Genomic DNA, 14,892 nt, shown 5'->3' with positions numbered 1-14,892 from the left:
CTTCATAAAATTAACTAACTAAATATTTTTTGCATTGCAGAAAAGCTTTATAAAGTTCTAGGCGTTCAATCTTAAAAAAATATTTGTACCTAGGGAGGAATAAATAAATATTCCGGTTGTAAATATTATGGCTGAAGTTTTTTGGAAGATATCATGGCTTGGTGGAGTTTTGTAGCAAAGTTTGAAAGTTATATACTTGGGTTGTTATATTTTGTTCTGGTTACCTCGTTTATTCAGTCAAGTGAATCAAGCAGTATTGTTGTGATCCGAGATCACTGTGAAATTCGAATGTTTGGGTGATATTAATAGTTTAATTAAGTGAAATCGAGAATTACGGTCATTCACATTTAACGACCGCCGTTCCAACCCAACAATTAACTTGTCATTTTTTGAACTTTAAATAGTATATCGTATGATACATATATTTCGTAAAGTTAATACTAAAAGACGTAGGGGGGTGGCCAGCGGGATCCTGTCGATTTGTAGTAAAGGCGCCATCGTCAAAATTCTATCGTATTTGTAACCAGTAAAGTCAAAAGCTTCCACCGCGCGGTCGGCGCGCTGACAGCGAACTTACATTGCTTAACATCGAGCGGTCGACGCGCTGTAAGCACGCTGGCAGTTAACATTAGTCGTAATTCGAAACGACGGGCAGTCGGATTTCTTCAAAGACTGTTCTTTACAACAGAGACAATGATGAAGATAGAGAATCCATTGTCTTCATAAAACCTTTAGATGAACTTAGAATATTTTGTGTCTACTTTCATTACCATTCTTAAAATAAACTACAAATACTATCATGCAGATTATTTTAGGAATTCTCAAGGTGTAACTATGTTTTTTTTTATAAATACATATCTTAATGTTTAGCCTTTTGACAGTGACATAATACCGCATAAGTTTTAATCAAGTTAGGCCGTCAAAAATATTCGAATGTAGAACAATTCTCAGAAGACATTGACGCATTTTTCTTTTGTTATTTCGTGGGAACATTGCAAATGAAATGAATATTATAGCTTCTAATTTTATGGTGGCTGGTTTTAAAATGAAATAATATGGGAATGTTCTGAAACATTAACTTATTGTTATATTGGAGAAGTTATTTTTTTTTAAAGTGATGTAGATTAAGTCTTTGACTGCCAATAGAAAACTGTTGAAGGCAAATCTTCCGCTAACGTCGATCACTGGTGACCACCACGGCGTTTAAAGTGTTAGCACGGCATAATGTAGTACAATTCTCAATGTAGATAGAACCTAATGAGGGTCGCAAAGAGCAGCCGGATGCAGCATGTAGTTCGCTTTTAACCAACCTGCCTCAGTTTGACTGCACGACTGGTGCGGTGGCTGGGCAACTGCCTAGCGGGCAACGAGTAGCGGGTTCAATTCCGGCACGGAGCAACTCTTTGCGTGATCTACAAATTGTTATTTCGGGTCTGGGAGTCATACGCATGTGAAAATGTATGTTTGTAAATGCACCTACGACACAGGAGAAAATCTTAGCCTAGGGCAACGTTTAAAAAAATATTGCCAGGTGCCGAATAAATTAGATTTCTTTGTTTCTTCCACACTAACCAATTATTTTCTTCTTTTACAGGGTCTAAATGTAGACAAGCGAAACTTGGCGAGTGCGGAGCGTAAACAACGGACCTTCACGGACAGGTCTCAGTTGAAGTATGCAAGGAGGTTGGTTGTCAAGCTCGGTAGTGCCGTCATCACTAGGGAGGATGGCAATGGACTGGCTTTGGGAAGCCTGGCGTCTATTGTTGAACAGGTACGTAGATTTGGTTTTTAGGTCATAGGCCAAACTTAGATGTGAAATATCTCTTATTATGTTCGCTAACTGAACTTAATGTTGTGGTTTAAAGTTTTTTTAATAAAATCAAAATTATATGCAAACTATTAAATTGAAATTTAATTTTACTAGTTACACTTAATATAAGCATTTTTGTTTATTATTAAATTGCATTAAGCAATTTAATTCAAACTGAATTATATTTTGATGAAAATATTAAACAGAAATTATTTCTACTGTCGGACATTTTTCTATTGTCTTTACGCGAATATTGTAAAGCTTCTACTCATTTTCATGTAAATTTGAACTCTATAAACGCAGAGTAAATGTTTTATTTGAACAATAATAAAAATGGCGAGAGCTCATAACCGCATAACATAAAAATAAACCTTAAAATATTAATGTCTTATTTTCTTTTTATAAAACTTAACGAACAGTAAATATTAGCAACCATATTTGGTATTTTCGATACACTCTGTTCTATTTTTAAATCTTTTTATTTGTTTGAAATTCGTAGCTACATTTACTTAAAATAAAGCTGGCCAGATTTTTATTCGAAATTTAAATCCGATAATATTTACTTTGGTTTCAGATTATATTTTGGTTTCTTTTTTGTAAAATATGTGTGAATAAAAATAAAACAAACGCACAAAATCATGTCAATGTAAATCCGAACTTAAAAATAGTTAACATAAGTCTCATTTTACAGGTAGCAGAGTGCCACCACGAAGGTCGAGAATGCATTATGGTGACCAGCGGAGCTGTGGCGTTTGGTCGACAGAAGCTGACACAAGAACTACTGATGTCTCTTTCAATGAGAGAGACTTTGTCACCGAGTGATCATACAAGAGAGGTCAGTGACCTATGACGATAAAATTATATTGAATTTCGATATCAAAATAGTTCAATGGATATCGATAAATGTCATGTGTTTATTTTATTTCATGGGATTATTATAAGAATATAGTGAAGAGTGGTGAAGTGAAATGTTTAAGTGTGGGAGAGCCATGCTTAGGCACGAATGGATCGGCTCGACTACAGTGATACCACGGCCTCGTAGAAGACTGGCGTGAAACGACGCTTGTGTTGTGTTTTGTTGTGTATGTGAGGTTACCGGAGGCCCAATTACCCCTTCCTGCAAATTTTGTCACTAGTAGAGATATTATACTTTGAAATTTTGGTTTGAAACCTTAAAAAACTCACCTTGAACTATATATAATCGAACTACTTATATTATTTTAAACTAGTAACGTCCTGTTTACTTGACAAAATTTTCATTTATGTACTTGTACGCACGTGCTTCCACAACTTTTTAATTAACTGGTTAATTTGGGCTTTGGTTTCCAAAGTTAGTTGTTAAGTGTATCTTTTAGACCGGTATTTATACAGTGTATTTACGTTTTCAAACATGGGTTGATTCGAACATCATATCAACTGATTTTTTATTGATTGGGGAGATTGGGAAAGGGCTATCATTGGGCGTCCGGTAACCTCACTCACACGACGAACCATAACGCAAGCGTTGTCGGTTTTCTGTGACTCCGGTCAAGTTGGCCCATTCGTGATGAAGCATGGCTCACACACTTGAATCCTCTTTGTCACTCCTATGTTCACTTAATAAACGCGCATATGAAATGTGTTATACATACACATTGAAAATGTCACATTGTTACTTGCAGTTTTCGCCTGGAACCTGCCAATTGTTCGAAAACAGTTGGCAAACACAAATAAACAACATACATACATGCATACATACATACATATAGTCACGCCTTTAATCCCCGAAGGGGTAGGCAGAGCTGCACATTATGGCATGTAATGCCACTGTGTACACCCACTTTTCACAATTTATGTTGTAAGTCCCATGTAATAGGAGGTGAGCCTATTGCCATTGAAATGTGTTATCTATGTAATATGTATGCCTTAATTCTTTGTTTTCCTTATTCAGGATGCCGGCAGCATTCTGGACCCTCGAGCGGCAGCGGCCGTTGGTCAATCGGAGCTGATGTCCATGTATGACGCCATGTTCTCGCAGTACAACGTGAAGATTGCTCAGGTAAGCTGATTATAAGTCATCATCATTACCTAAGAGACGATTGGGAATGAAGGTTTCTCATACCAACTGAACGTTGCCTCATTTATTTATTTATTTATTTAAAGTAAAATAGTATAACATTACAGTCTTTACACCAAATCGTAATACATTTCATATTATTATTCTAAATTAAATTCGACAAAAAATAATAAAACCATAAGAGACAAATAAAACGAATACAAAAAGAACAAACAGTAAAGGAAAAAAATCTTAAAAACTAAATATACCAGTTATTTTTTACCTCATGCAGCCAGGGAATGAAACAATCTGCCAGCTTCTATTTTTCCTGAGAAATATAACCCGGGTCTTTTCAAGGTCAGAGTAAATAGGTACTTTCTAAGTCTGTGTGCTCCATCCTCAGCCACATCTTCGGTTCGCTGTCCTGGCAGTAAGCGGGTTGGAAGCTAAACGCAGACTTATCAACGTTAATAAATAAAAACGTTGGCTGAGAAAAACCTAAAAAAACGCTCATGTTTAAAGATTTTTGTTTATACGATAATGATTTTCTATTTGGCACTGTCATCGAAGAAAAATATATACTCAAAAAGTTGATTGATGACAGCGTATGATAAAGACATAAAGCTTTATAATTCTAAAAAATATGTGCACAACTTTTTTTTAATTGAACTTTACTTTTATTTAGAAACAAATGCAATTCCAAATTCGATTAATAAAACATCTTCTTTTGTTTTCATAGACTTATTAATAACGAGTTTTTAATTGTGGATTTAGTAAAAACTTCTTTTAATATAGTTTTTAAATTTAGTAAAGTAGAGTATATCAAAACAAAAGTTTAACCTTACTAAAGACAAAAGAAAATGGGTTTTTCTTTCAAATAAAATAAGATTTTCTATATTGAATTAGTTTAGCGATGTATTTTCTTTTGTTGTCAGCTGACACTCAAAGAGTAAACATTCTAGTTATAATAATGTAACTAAATAGGATTGTTACTGAAAACATTTTCTTTGAATAATTAATTGTAAATGTCTAGGCAAGATGAAAGTAAATAACTGTTTTGTAATAACATTTTATGTACTTAAGCTGCCTTATAAATCGAGTGATTGTACTTATGTACAGTGGAGGACAAATCTGCTTGATCATTTTAAAATTTTATTGTTAGAACCCAGTAAAAACATTAAACCATTCCACATAAATATCGTATCTAATAGAAAAGCGATAAATTCGCAGCTAAGTGACGTAGCACCTGTAATCCCTTAGTCAGTGGTGAGTTTACTGTTGTTCAGCTGCTTGTACTAGCGCTGGCTCCGCCTATAACCCCGTTTCATTACTAACAAATTTTCTCCTGTATCGTGGGTGCGTTTACAAACATACAAGTTCACATACACATGATACCCAGACCCAAAACTACAATGTGTAGAGCACACAAAGAGTTACTCCGTGCGGGAATCGAACGAATACACGTGAGGCGGCAGCCAGTTGCTCAGTCACCGCGTTAACCCTAATTTAAGGTCATGGAGCGGGGCTACAGCGCGTGTCTCATTAGGTGTGAGCAAATATTAACTTAGTGTTTTAGTTCTAGTGGTCAAGCGCATGTGACCACCATTGTACAATTGTATCGTTGTAATGTTTTCAATTCCCGGAATTTGTCACTTACAGTCCAATCGGTTAACGAGTAAAAAGGTTTTAGCATCGTTTAATATCGTATAGTCTCAATATTAGATAGAAACTTCAAGAGATTCGAGATTTTTATTTCTGTTTATCATGTATTCAATAAATTTATAAAAATATGAAATAAATCATCTCTTTTTACTTAAGTTTTTAAAGTAAGTATTTAAAATTTTAAGTAGTTAATGTCAAAACAAGTCTATTGAATTATCATAATTCCATTTCAACCTAAAATACATTAAGACTTAATAGAAAAAGTTTTCTTTATTTAATATGACAGGTTTGTGGACGAGCAAACTAATTCATCATTTAAATATATTTATATTAACGTCTAAATACGTCAACTAAATGACATAATTTAATAATGAAATAAGTAGATAATATTTATGTAAATCCTCCCTTCAAATAATAGTAAATTACATTTAAAAAAGTGATTATGACTATGAAAGTGAAATCTCATTAAATCACTCTAATAAAACTAAAATTCTTTATTTAAAAAAATAAAAACAAAAGCTATTTGAGATACTGGCCTAACAGTCAAACCGGCGGCAATTTCTTTTTTTTTATTTTCTCTCAAACAGAATATATTCTCTTTTTAAAAAAGAGCAACGAGTATGAAATGAGTTCTTTTGTTTTTTATCGCTGCCAGTCATAATTATGACAGCTGTATCAATGAACTAGAGAGCGTATACAGCTGTACAACCAGTATAAAATGATCGTCGAATGTGCGGTAGACCATACAAAGTGAGACCATGATACACTGGTTTTGTATAGCTCGATGTGTAGCCGTACATCAGATTAATGTAAAATTATGCAAAAACGTTTCGTGTTTCGTATAAAAAAAATTACATACTTTATGAACACGCGTTCCGACTGTTATATCGGTCTAGGCAAAAGTAAAAATTATTTATTTATCTTTACACGCAAATGTTGAATTTATTATTGGGTAAATATGTTTTTATTATGTTGTGATTTTTAAAGATAGAATTGGTTAAAATATATCGCCAATTTGGTCGTTATATGTCTATCTAGAGCGGTCTCTACTAACGGCCACGTTCATATCCGCATTGTATATTTCTTTCGTAAATCTGTTTTCACCCATACTTTCTAGATGGGAGACAGGCGCGAAGTTACGTATAATATATATTATGTAATTGATTGGAAAACTTATCTAGGGGTAGTGTATTTTTTGTAGAACATTAATTTTGTCGAAAGAATATTAAGTTCGCTTTTACATCACACACTACATTACCTACTTATTAATCTGTCAGTCAGTATCTAGTCAATTATACACAAATATAAATAAGCTTTCTAGAGAAAACATTGTAATAAAAATTTCCCTAGACAATATATACCAAAACCATGTAAAATAGAAATTGTCATATTCGTCCAAGTTTTAATCCTATTTATACCCAGAGAGACAATGGACCCAAAAAAGGTTCACAAAATATCTATGTAACAAGAACTAAAATGGCTCCCTAGTAAATAATTCATACCAGGCGAGCAGACGTATCAGAAGTTTTGACATAGTCATAAAGTTCACTATGAGCTGTACCTAGTACACCTATGTCAAAGTTTAATTATAGCCTACACTTCACCTTGCATGAATTACTGAAACGACTGGAAAGTTTGAAGTGGCATTTAGAAATGTGATAGGTTAGAAAGTATATAGGTATATGTTTTTAAGTTATACGCAAAAGAAAATTTGTACCGTCAATAGACGTCGCGGTAGGCCCAGAAGGAGATGGCGGGATGAACTTGATGCCTATGAAAAGGATTGGCCACAGAAAGCTCTACGAAGAGACGAGTGGAAGGAGGGTAGTGTAAACGTACGTGTATTGAAAAAGAGTAACCTATGGAGTTTCTTACTCGTTCTTCTCCATAGGAATCTACACTTTGGAACGAGCAAATAGCTTCACTTGAGGACTGACCGACAGACAGACATTGTTAATATTATTAAATTTGCTTTGACGTTCAAAAGTGTCTTCCTGGTCTATCTGAAATAAATAATTTTGACTTTGACTTTGTACTTCTGTACGTGTCTACATAAGAGATGGCTAATCTAACATTATCACCTAATGAAACACTCAAAACAAAACCTTAATTCTCCAAATAAAAAGTAGATAATACAAAGTAACAAAACCCATCTAAAATTTCACCTACACATAGAACAAAAAGTGCTCAGACGTGCTCTAGCGAACAAATCAGGAACTGGCCGCATTTACCTCGGTCCACAAAAAGTGGTGCAGGATTAGTTTCGAAACTGCAGCCCCTAACAGCGGCTAAAAACAATTTAATTAATAATCCCATTTGAGAATTTTCATGGAAAATGGATAATGTAAAATGGAGTTTCTAGTACTAGAATGTGGATGTGTTTAAAACTTTGAAATTAATAGGTATGTGTTGTTTTTAATATATGTGTGAAGTAGGTATAATAATTAATTACTAGACATAGTTTGAAATTAATAGAACTTCAGACTTTATGAAGCCATTTGGACTCTCTAGTCTCTCTTCAGTTTCTAGTAGATATGAAAAAGAAACAATATAAAAATGAATTCAACATGAACTATTATTAGGAAAAAGAAACAATATAAAATGAATTCAACGTGAACTAATATTTGCCGTCACCACTAGACACTGGCAGTATAGTCGACAACAATGTATTGGAGACTCAGTTGCCATTTAAAAAGAAATGACTATTAACAAAGTCAAATTGTGGATGTCAGATTACAAAATAGGTAGAGGTATACTAGTGTATGTAGGTACCCATAACATGCAAGTTTCTTGTAAAAGAATAGAATAGAAAAGAAATTAAAACAAAAACTATCGCATTATCTTCGCGCGAAACTGGATGTCGTCATTTTAAAAGGATTCGATATGTCTTTCGCTGGAATTGCCTTAAGCGGTTTTCTGTTCGGAGTAAAGCCGGAACGATACACGTCCTCAAAATGATACGAAGGAAAATCCATTGTTCTTACATTTAAAAATGTTCTCTATATTTCTTTTAGTAACGTCGATATTATTTTGGTGATTGAAATTACGCATCCTATATTAAAAGTCAACAGTCTGGTTAAGCTCAGTGAATGGCAATAGGGAAATGGGAAATGTGACAAAATTGTGAAAGGAAATTAGGAATTACAGTTAAGGTACACATTTACCTACCATGTGGTGTATTTGAAGTCTCGAATCAAGTAGTTGAATAAAAACATGTCGTAATGTTATGTCATATCTTTATTAGTAGTTTCTTATATTATCCTACCTTAATAATGTTACGATGGTTTGGATGTAAAAAGGATGAATGAAAGCAGATTTACGAAGAAAGTATATAAGGAGGATATAAATGGGACTATAATAAATAGAGCGATATATTAAAGAAGTACTCTTAACCGACGAGCATACATTTAAAGACTGATGAAGCGAAAGAAGTATGTAAGATTCGTAGCAATTGGCGTTCCATTGTCTCTGCCTACCCCCATGGGACACAGGCATGAGGTTATGTATGTATGTATGTAATATGCAACAGACAGACCATTATTCTACCACAATATTTCAAAGTCTTAAATAAATCCAACCAACATTTCCTACTCGTCATAACAGAGGGTAATTTATAAGAAAAAATATCAGAGACATAATAATAACAACAATATTTCCTTTTTCACAGGTCCTTGTAACGAAACCGGATTTCTATAACGAGGAGACGAGAAAGAATTTATTTTGTACATTATCAGAATTGATATCATTGAACATAGTACCTATTGTTAACACTAACGATGCTGTGAGCCCACCCATGTACATCCATGATGACACCGTCGTACCAGGAACTGGGAAGAAGGTAAGCAATTTTGTGTCTTCCATCTAAAGCTTTATGGCTCATATTTCTCTTTCGGTGTTAAAGAAATTATGTTCATTAGGAGAGAAAATATATTTTGGTATTTTTATCCGTGAGAAAATTATTGTTGTTTCCTAGAAGATTTTTATTTTTGTTAAAAATATCGTAAGTATTTTTGCAAAAATGGCATTGTTCGTATATGCTTACGTACAAACAACTGCGTTTAGAACTATCTCATTCAACGAGACTACTTGTACGTATAACTATTTATTTCCAAGAAACTAACTTTTACTACCCGATCACATAAGCCCTTAGATAATATTTTAATTACGATATCTTTTCCGCCAACCACGACCCACTGGACCTTAACCATTTTATGATCGAAGAATTCTGCTGAATTTCCAATAATTTTACTACATCGTAAACCTTTTAATATTTAGGGCATAGGCATAAAAGACAATGACAGTCTTTCTGCGCTGTTGGCTGCGGAGATCCAATCAGACCTGCTCATCATGATGTCAGATGTTGATGGCATCTACAACAAACCTCCTTGGGAAGATGGTGCCAGAATGATGCATACTTACACATCGAAGGAGAGAGATCAAGTGCAATTTGGACAAAAGTCAAAGGTAAGATGCTAAGGACCACTTTTTCAAGAATAAATAAACCACCGACGTAGGTGTCTAGACACCAGTAGATGATAATGTCGATAGGAATGACAGAAGTGCTTAAATAAAATGTAGAAAAACGTCAATAGACTGGCTTTGTATAGAATTTGTTATCAAAACAATACGATTTCTTGGAAAGGCTTATCCTAATAATATGCATAACGCTATCGACGGTATTTTTAACAAAAGAAAAAGAAAACTTGAGCTTGTTGTGGCTGTGTAGGCGGTACTACTTGCAACCTACGCAAAAACTTTAAGGGTAGTTACAATCTTCAGATAAACGCTTTTTTATTGGATTAATAATAATTCTTGTATCGAGAAAAGTTTTCTACTACTTGTTCCTTGTAGCTTATCATACTATTTCACTTGAGAACAAATATCTATTGGTGTATGCCTACGCACTTTGTGTGTAATACAGAAAATACTTTACTTATTTTTTGTTCAAAAGAAAAAATATTAAAATGATATTGTTATTCAGGTTGGTACCGGAGGTATGGATTCCAAAGTAAATGCTGCAACTTGGGCTATGGCTCGTGGAGTCAGTGTTGTTATTTGCAATGGCATGCAAGAAAAGGCTATCAAGACTATCATTAATGGAAGAAAAGTCGGCACATTCTTCACAGACAGTGTCACTTCATCAGCTGCAGCGTCATCCGTTGATGTTTTGGCTGAAAATGGTATGTAAAATAATGTTCAGGATAGAATTGTTGCAATAAATAAATATTTTAATAAGTTTATTAATGATTTTATTATATTTCCAGCGAGGTCTGGAAGCAGAGTTCTCCAAAAACTTTCACCCGGAGAAAGAGCATCAGCCATTCACACATTAGCAGATTTATTAGTGAACAAACAAGAAGAAATTCTAGAAGCAAACACAAAAGATTTGGAAGAAGCTACTAAGAGTGGACTAGCGAAACCTTTACTAAGCCGATTGTCTCTAAGCCCTAGCAAATTGAAAACTTTGTCTGTGGGTCTCAAGCAGATCGCTGACTCAAGTTACGAAAATGTGGGCAGAGTGTTGAGGAAAACCAAACTAGCTGAGAATTTAGTCCTACAGCAAGTAACAGTTCCCATTGGAGTTCTTCTAGTCATATTTGAATCTCGGCCTGACTCGTTGCCTCAGGTAGCTGCTTTAGCCATGGCATCCGCCAATGGTCTTCTTTTGAAGGGTGGAAAGGAAGCTGCTCATTCTAACAAAGCTCTCATGGGATTAGTAAAAGAATCTCTGAAAGGTGTTGGTGCTGATGACGCAATCTCTCTAGTGTCAACTAGGGAAGAAATTAGCGATTTACTTTCAATGGAAAAGCATATAGACCTAATTATTCCTAGAGGATCATCTGACTTAGTAAGAAATATTCAGAAGCAATCACAGCATATTCCTGTGCTTGGTCACGCTGAGGGCATTTGTCACGTGTACTTAGACAAAGACGCTGACCCAATTAAGGCATTGAAGATTGTTCGTGATGCCAAGTGTGATTACCCAGCTGCCTGCAACGCTATGGAAACTTTATTGATTCACGAAGACCATCTTTCTAATGATCTATTCAATGACATTTGCAATATGTTGAAGAAGGAAGGTGTTAAGATACATGCTGGTCCTAAACTCGCCAGTCAGTTGACTTTCGGTCCACCACCTGCGAGAAGCATGAAGTTTGAATATGGTGCCCTGGAGTGCTGCATTGAAGTTGTCAAGGACATGGATGATGCTATTGACCATATACACAAATTCGGCAGCTCACACACAGATGTGATTGTAACAGAAAATGGTAAGTGACATTTATTTAATACCTTACCTCAGATTTACCTCAAGCTATGTGATGACTGTGCCGTCTCTGTTACTAATTACATTATCAGCAAATAGGGAAGTAGTTATTATAATAATGACACTGATTACTTCAAGGCAAACATGTTTAATTGCTAGAGCAGTTTGTTGACGCATGATATGTTTATTATGTTTTTGGAAGCCATTGTTATCAGCACCACTTTTAACAAATAGATTACTTTATCTATTTGCTTCTCTTGTTTTACGATCGTCTGCTCCTCCACAGATATTGTTTGCACTTGAACTTGTAGACAGGGTCATAAACGTTTCCTATGACTGATGAAATGAATGAAGTGGATTTTGACGTGTTGTAAAACTGTTGGTTGTCCTTTTATGATAGGAGTAATTTTATATTGGGGTACAATTGAATTAGCATCTAAAAGATTTACTACCTAACTACCTATATTAGAGCTTATACATATGTATGTATAATGTAAATTAACTAGTTAATTTTTTATAGTATAATCTTGTAAACGAGTAGACGAATCACCGGCGGTAAGCAATCGCTGCCGCCCATGGACACCCGAACCACCAAAGGCATTACAAGTGCGTTGCCAGCCCTTTAGGGGTTAGGAATTTAAAGGTTGTTGGGAAATCAGGGATTGGGTGGATTGGGCATCCAGTAACCTCACTCATACACACGTTGTTTTACGTCGGTTTTCTGTGAGACGGTCACTTCAGTCGAGCCGGCCCAATCGTGCCGAAGCGTTACTCCCCTTCACTCAAGTTCATACTAAAACATAAAAATTTTCCTTATTCCAGATTCATCAGCGAAACACTTCTTGCGCTCAGTGGACAGCGCATGTGTGTTCCACAATGTGTCGTCTCGTTTCGCCGACGGTTTCCGTTTCGGCCTCGGCGCTGAAGTTGGTATCTCCACAGCCAGGATACACGCTAGAGGTGAGATAAAACTTTTATATGACCTCATTCCCCAGTGCACTGTTGCTAGGTGTTAGATGTTGTAGTAAATTGTGGTTTGAAGGATTTTATTACACATTTTGGGGGCTGGTTTGGTAGTTAGATGGTGTGTAAAGGGTAGGTTGATTTTCTGTAAAAAAATTATTACTTTTGTGAACGAAAAATGTATCAACAAGTATTGTTTTGCGATTCACTAGTGTGTTAGTGTGTAAACACGAAAACAAAAACATATAAAATGTAACTTGAATGCAGAAAGCTCTACGCAGAGAGGAATGGAAGGAGGGTAGAGACCTATGCCCTGCAGTGGGACGATCATGGCTAAAAATAAAATAAAAATATTAAACATAAAATACCTACAAGAGAACATCGTAGAAAGCGCCATTTTTTTTAAAATAACCAATCATTTTATTCAAATTAAATTAAATAAATAATATTTAATTTCCAGGTCCTGTGGGAGTTGAAGGCTTGTTGACTACCAAATGGATCCTGGAAGGTACTGACCACACTGCTGCAGAGTTTAATGAGGGCAAGAGGAACTGGCTTCATGAAACCCTCCCTGTGAATTGACTAAATAAAACGACCATTGACGAACCACCTAAAACTCTTTGGGCAAGAATCAAAGAGTTCTTTGTTAAGAGATAAAATAGTGATAATGAAAATAAATAAAAGTGAAATAAAAAAAAATGTACGAAAATGTCGAAATAATTCAATGCAATGTAATGTAATGTTATCTACTATAAGTTGTAAAAATGTATTGATAAAATTAAATAAAATCTTTTGTTAAAAAACTGTTTAGTTTGATCATGGAACAATAAATTATAAAGTCCAATAAGTCGATGTTAATCAGGAAAGACCTACTTCTGCCGTATGCCTTGGATTAGTATGGCAGAAATGTTTGTCGTTAGTTATTGTACACTAGCCGCTTAGATTCTGTGGCATTTCAGGGCTCTGCCACGACAAAGCATGCCTCGGGAAGACTTTTAGTCTTCAGTTGCGATTGATCGAGTGTTGTACTTAATCGATTATTGCAGAAGAAAAATAATATGCACAGGTTAATAATAGGGATTGAAGATGATTGTTGGTTGATTATCTTACCTTACGGTATGTAACAGTGAGCGCCTGAGTCTTTGGCTTGCCGATGCCTACAGCTGTATGCTACGGTATCTCAATGCCGCAAAATGAAATCCCTTTCGATCTCACGGCATCATTTTAAAGCATTGCAATGTGTGTTCTATTTCTATATGAATACGGTTCAATATCCATCAGCAAATATGTAGGTAAGGGACATCCCTTACTATGCCGTTCAGATGTCCAAAGGCCTTTAGGAATTCGAAAACCAAAAAACTGAACATCAGTTCTCAGAACACTGCTGGTTATAAGCCTCAATTTTTTCTGCCATATTTCTGTTAAGACCAGCTGCCATTCATCTTTTAAAGGAAAAAAATATTTGTCTAAAAATACATCCGACTTTACAATGAAGTAAATGGGAGGAACAAACTCTAAAACGAATTTGAATAACATAATGAACGTGATAACTACCATAATTGTTTATCAAAGGCTTCCTTCAGTGTTAATTAATAGGATTATGAAACAGGAAACCTGGGTTTTCGTTATTAATTTAGCATATTGTTGAATACATACCAAGCCATATAAAGTTTGAACGAGCTTCGGAAAGTTACCAATTGTTCAGTTACTGATTAAAATTAGATAATTTTGAACGAGACAAGCGGGTAAATAATACTTTAGTTTAACAAGTTCCGTTATTAGATTTTCAACTTTATTTGTTTTGTTTGAGAGTAGAAAATCTATTGAAGTTTAAAGGTGGTTGAACTGGTATGTTCAATGATTAGGAAGGTTTCGTACACGTGTTTCGCACCCAATTTTGTCCCTCTAGAGATCCTAATTTAAGGGAAATTTACATTATTTTAGATAACAAAGTTCTATCTATACGAGTGGGCTAACTAAGTATAGGTATATAATAAGGTATGTGTTTGAGAGTTCGTCTACTCTCCTACAAAATGCGGGACCCAAACCTTCATTAGTTGAATGTTTGAAATGGATTTGAAAATTTTCACACTTAAAGCACAGAATTTGGAAATATAGTTACGTAAGTAACTACACAGTAATAAATATAAAATATAA

The 14,892-nt window shown here is 34.9% G+C and overlaps 1 protein-coding gene across 2 annotated transcripts in view; it reads left to right on the top strand.

The window, feature by feature from the left end:
* LOC118276214 (delta-1-pyrroline-5-carboxylate synthase) overlaps positions 1 to 13,540 on the top strand; it is a 28,813-nt gene extending 15,273 nt beyond the window's left edge. For both annotated transcript variants that reach the window (XM_035594451.2, XM_035594450.2), the window contains exons 2-10: positions 1,595 to 1,771; positions 2,502 to 2,645; positions 3,741 to 3,848; positions 9,175 to 9,345; positions 9,783 to 9,971; positions 10,489 to 10,687; positions 10,772 to 11,776; positions 12,595 to 12,732; positions 13,196 to 13,540. In XM_035594451.2, the coding sequence (XP_035450344.2) occupies positions 1,595 to 1,771; positions 2,502 to 2,645; positions 3,741 to 3,848; positions 9,175 to 9,345; positions 9,783 to 9,971; positions 10,489 to 10,687; positions 10,772 to 11,776; positions 12,595 to 12,732; positions 13,196 to 13,317 (2,253 nt within the window). In that variant the 3' untranslated portion in view covers positions 13,318 to 13,540. The remainder of the gene's footprint in view (positions 1 to 1,594; positions 1,772 to 2,501; positions 2,646 to 3,740; positions 3,849 to 9,174; positions 9,346 to 9,782; positions 9,972 to 10,488; positions 10,688 to 10,771; positions 11,777 to 12,594; positions 12,733 to 13,195) is intronic.
* Positions 13,541 to 14,892: the final 1,352 nt, after the last annotated feature.

This window comes from Spodoptera frugiperda, chromosome 31 (genome assembly GCF_023101765.2).
Source record: "Spodoptera frugiperda isolate SF20-4 chromosome 31, AGI-APGP_CSIRO_Sfru_2.0, whole genome shotgun sequence".
Taxonomy (NCBI): domain Eukaryota; kingdom Metazoa; phylum Arthropoda; class Insecta; order Lepidoptera; family Noctuidae; genus Spodoptera; species Spodoptera frugiperda.
The sequence above is the reverse complement of the archived record's forward strand: the minus strand, read 5'-3'. Positions and strand labels throughout refer to the sequence as shown.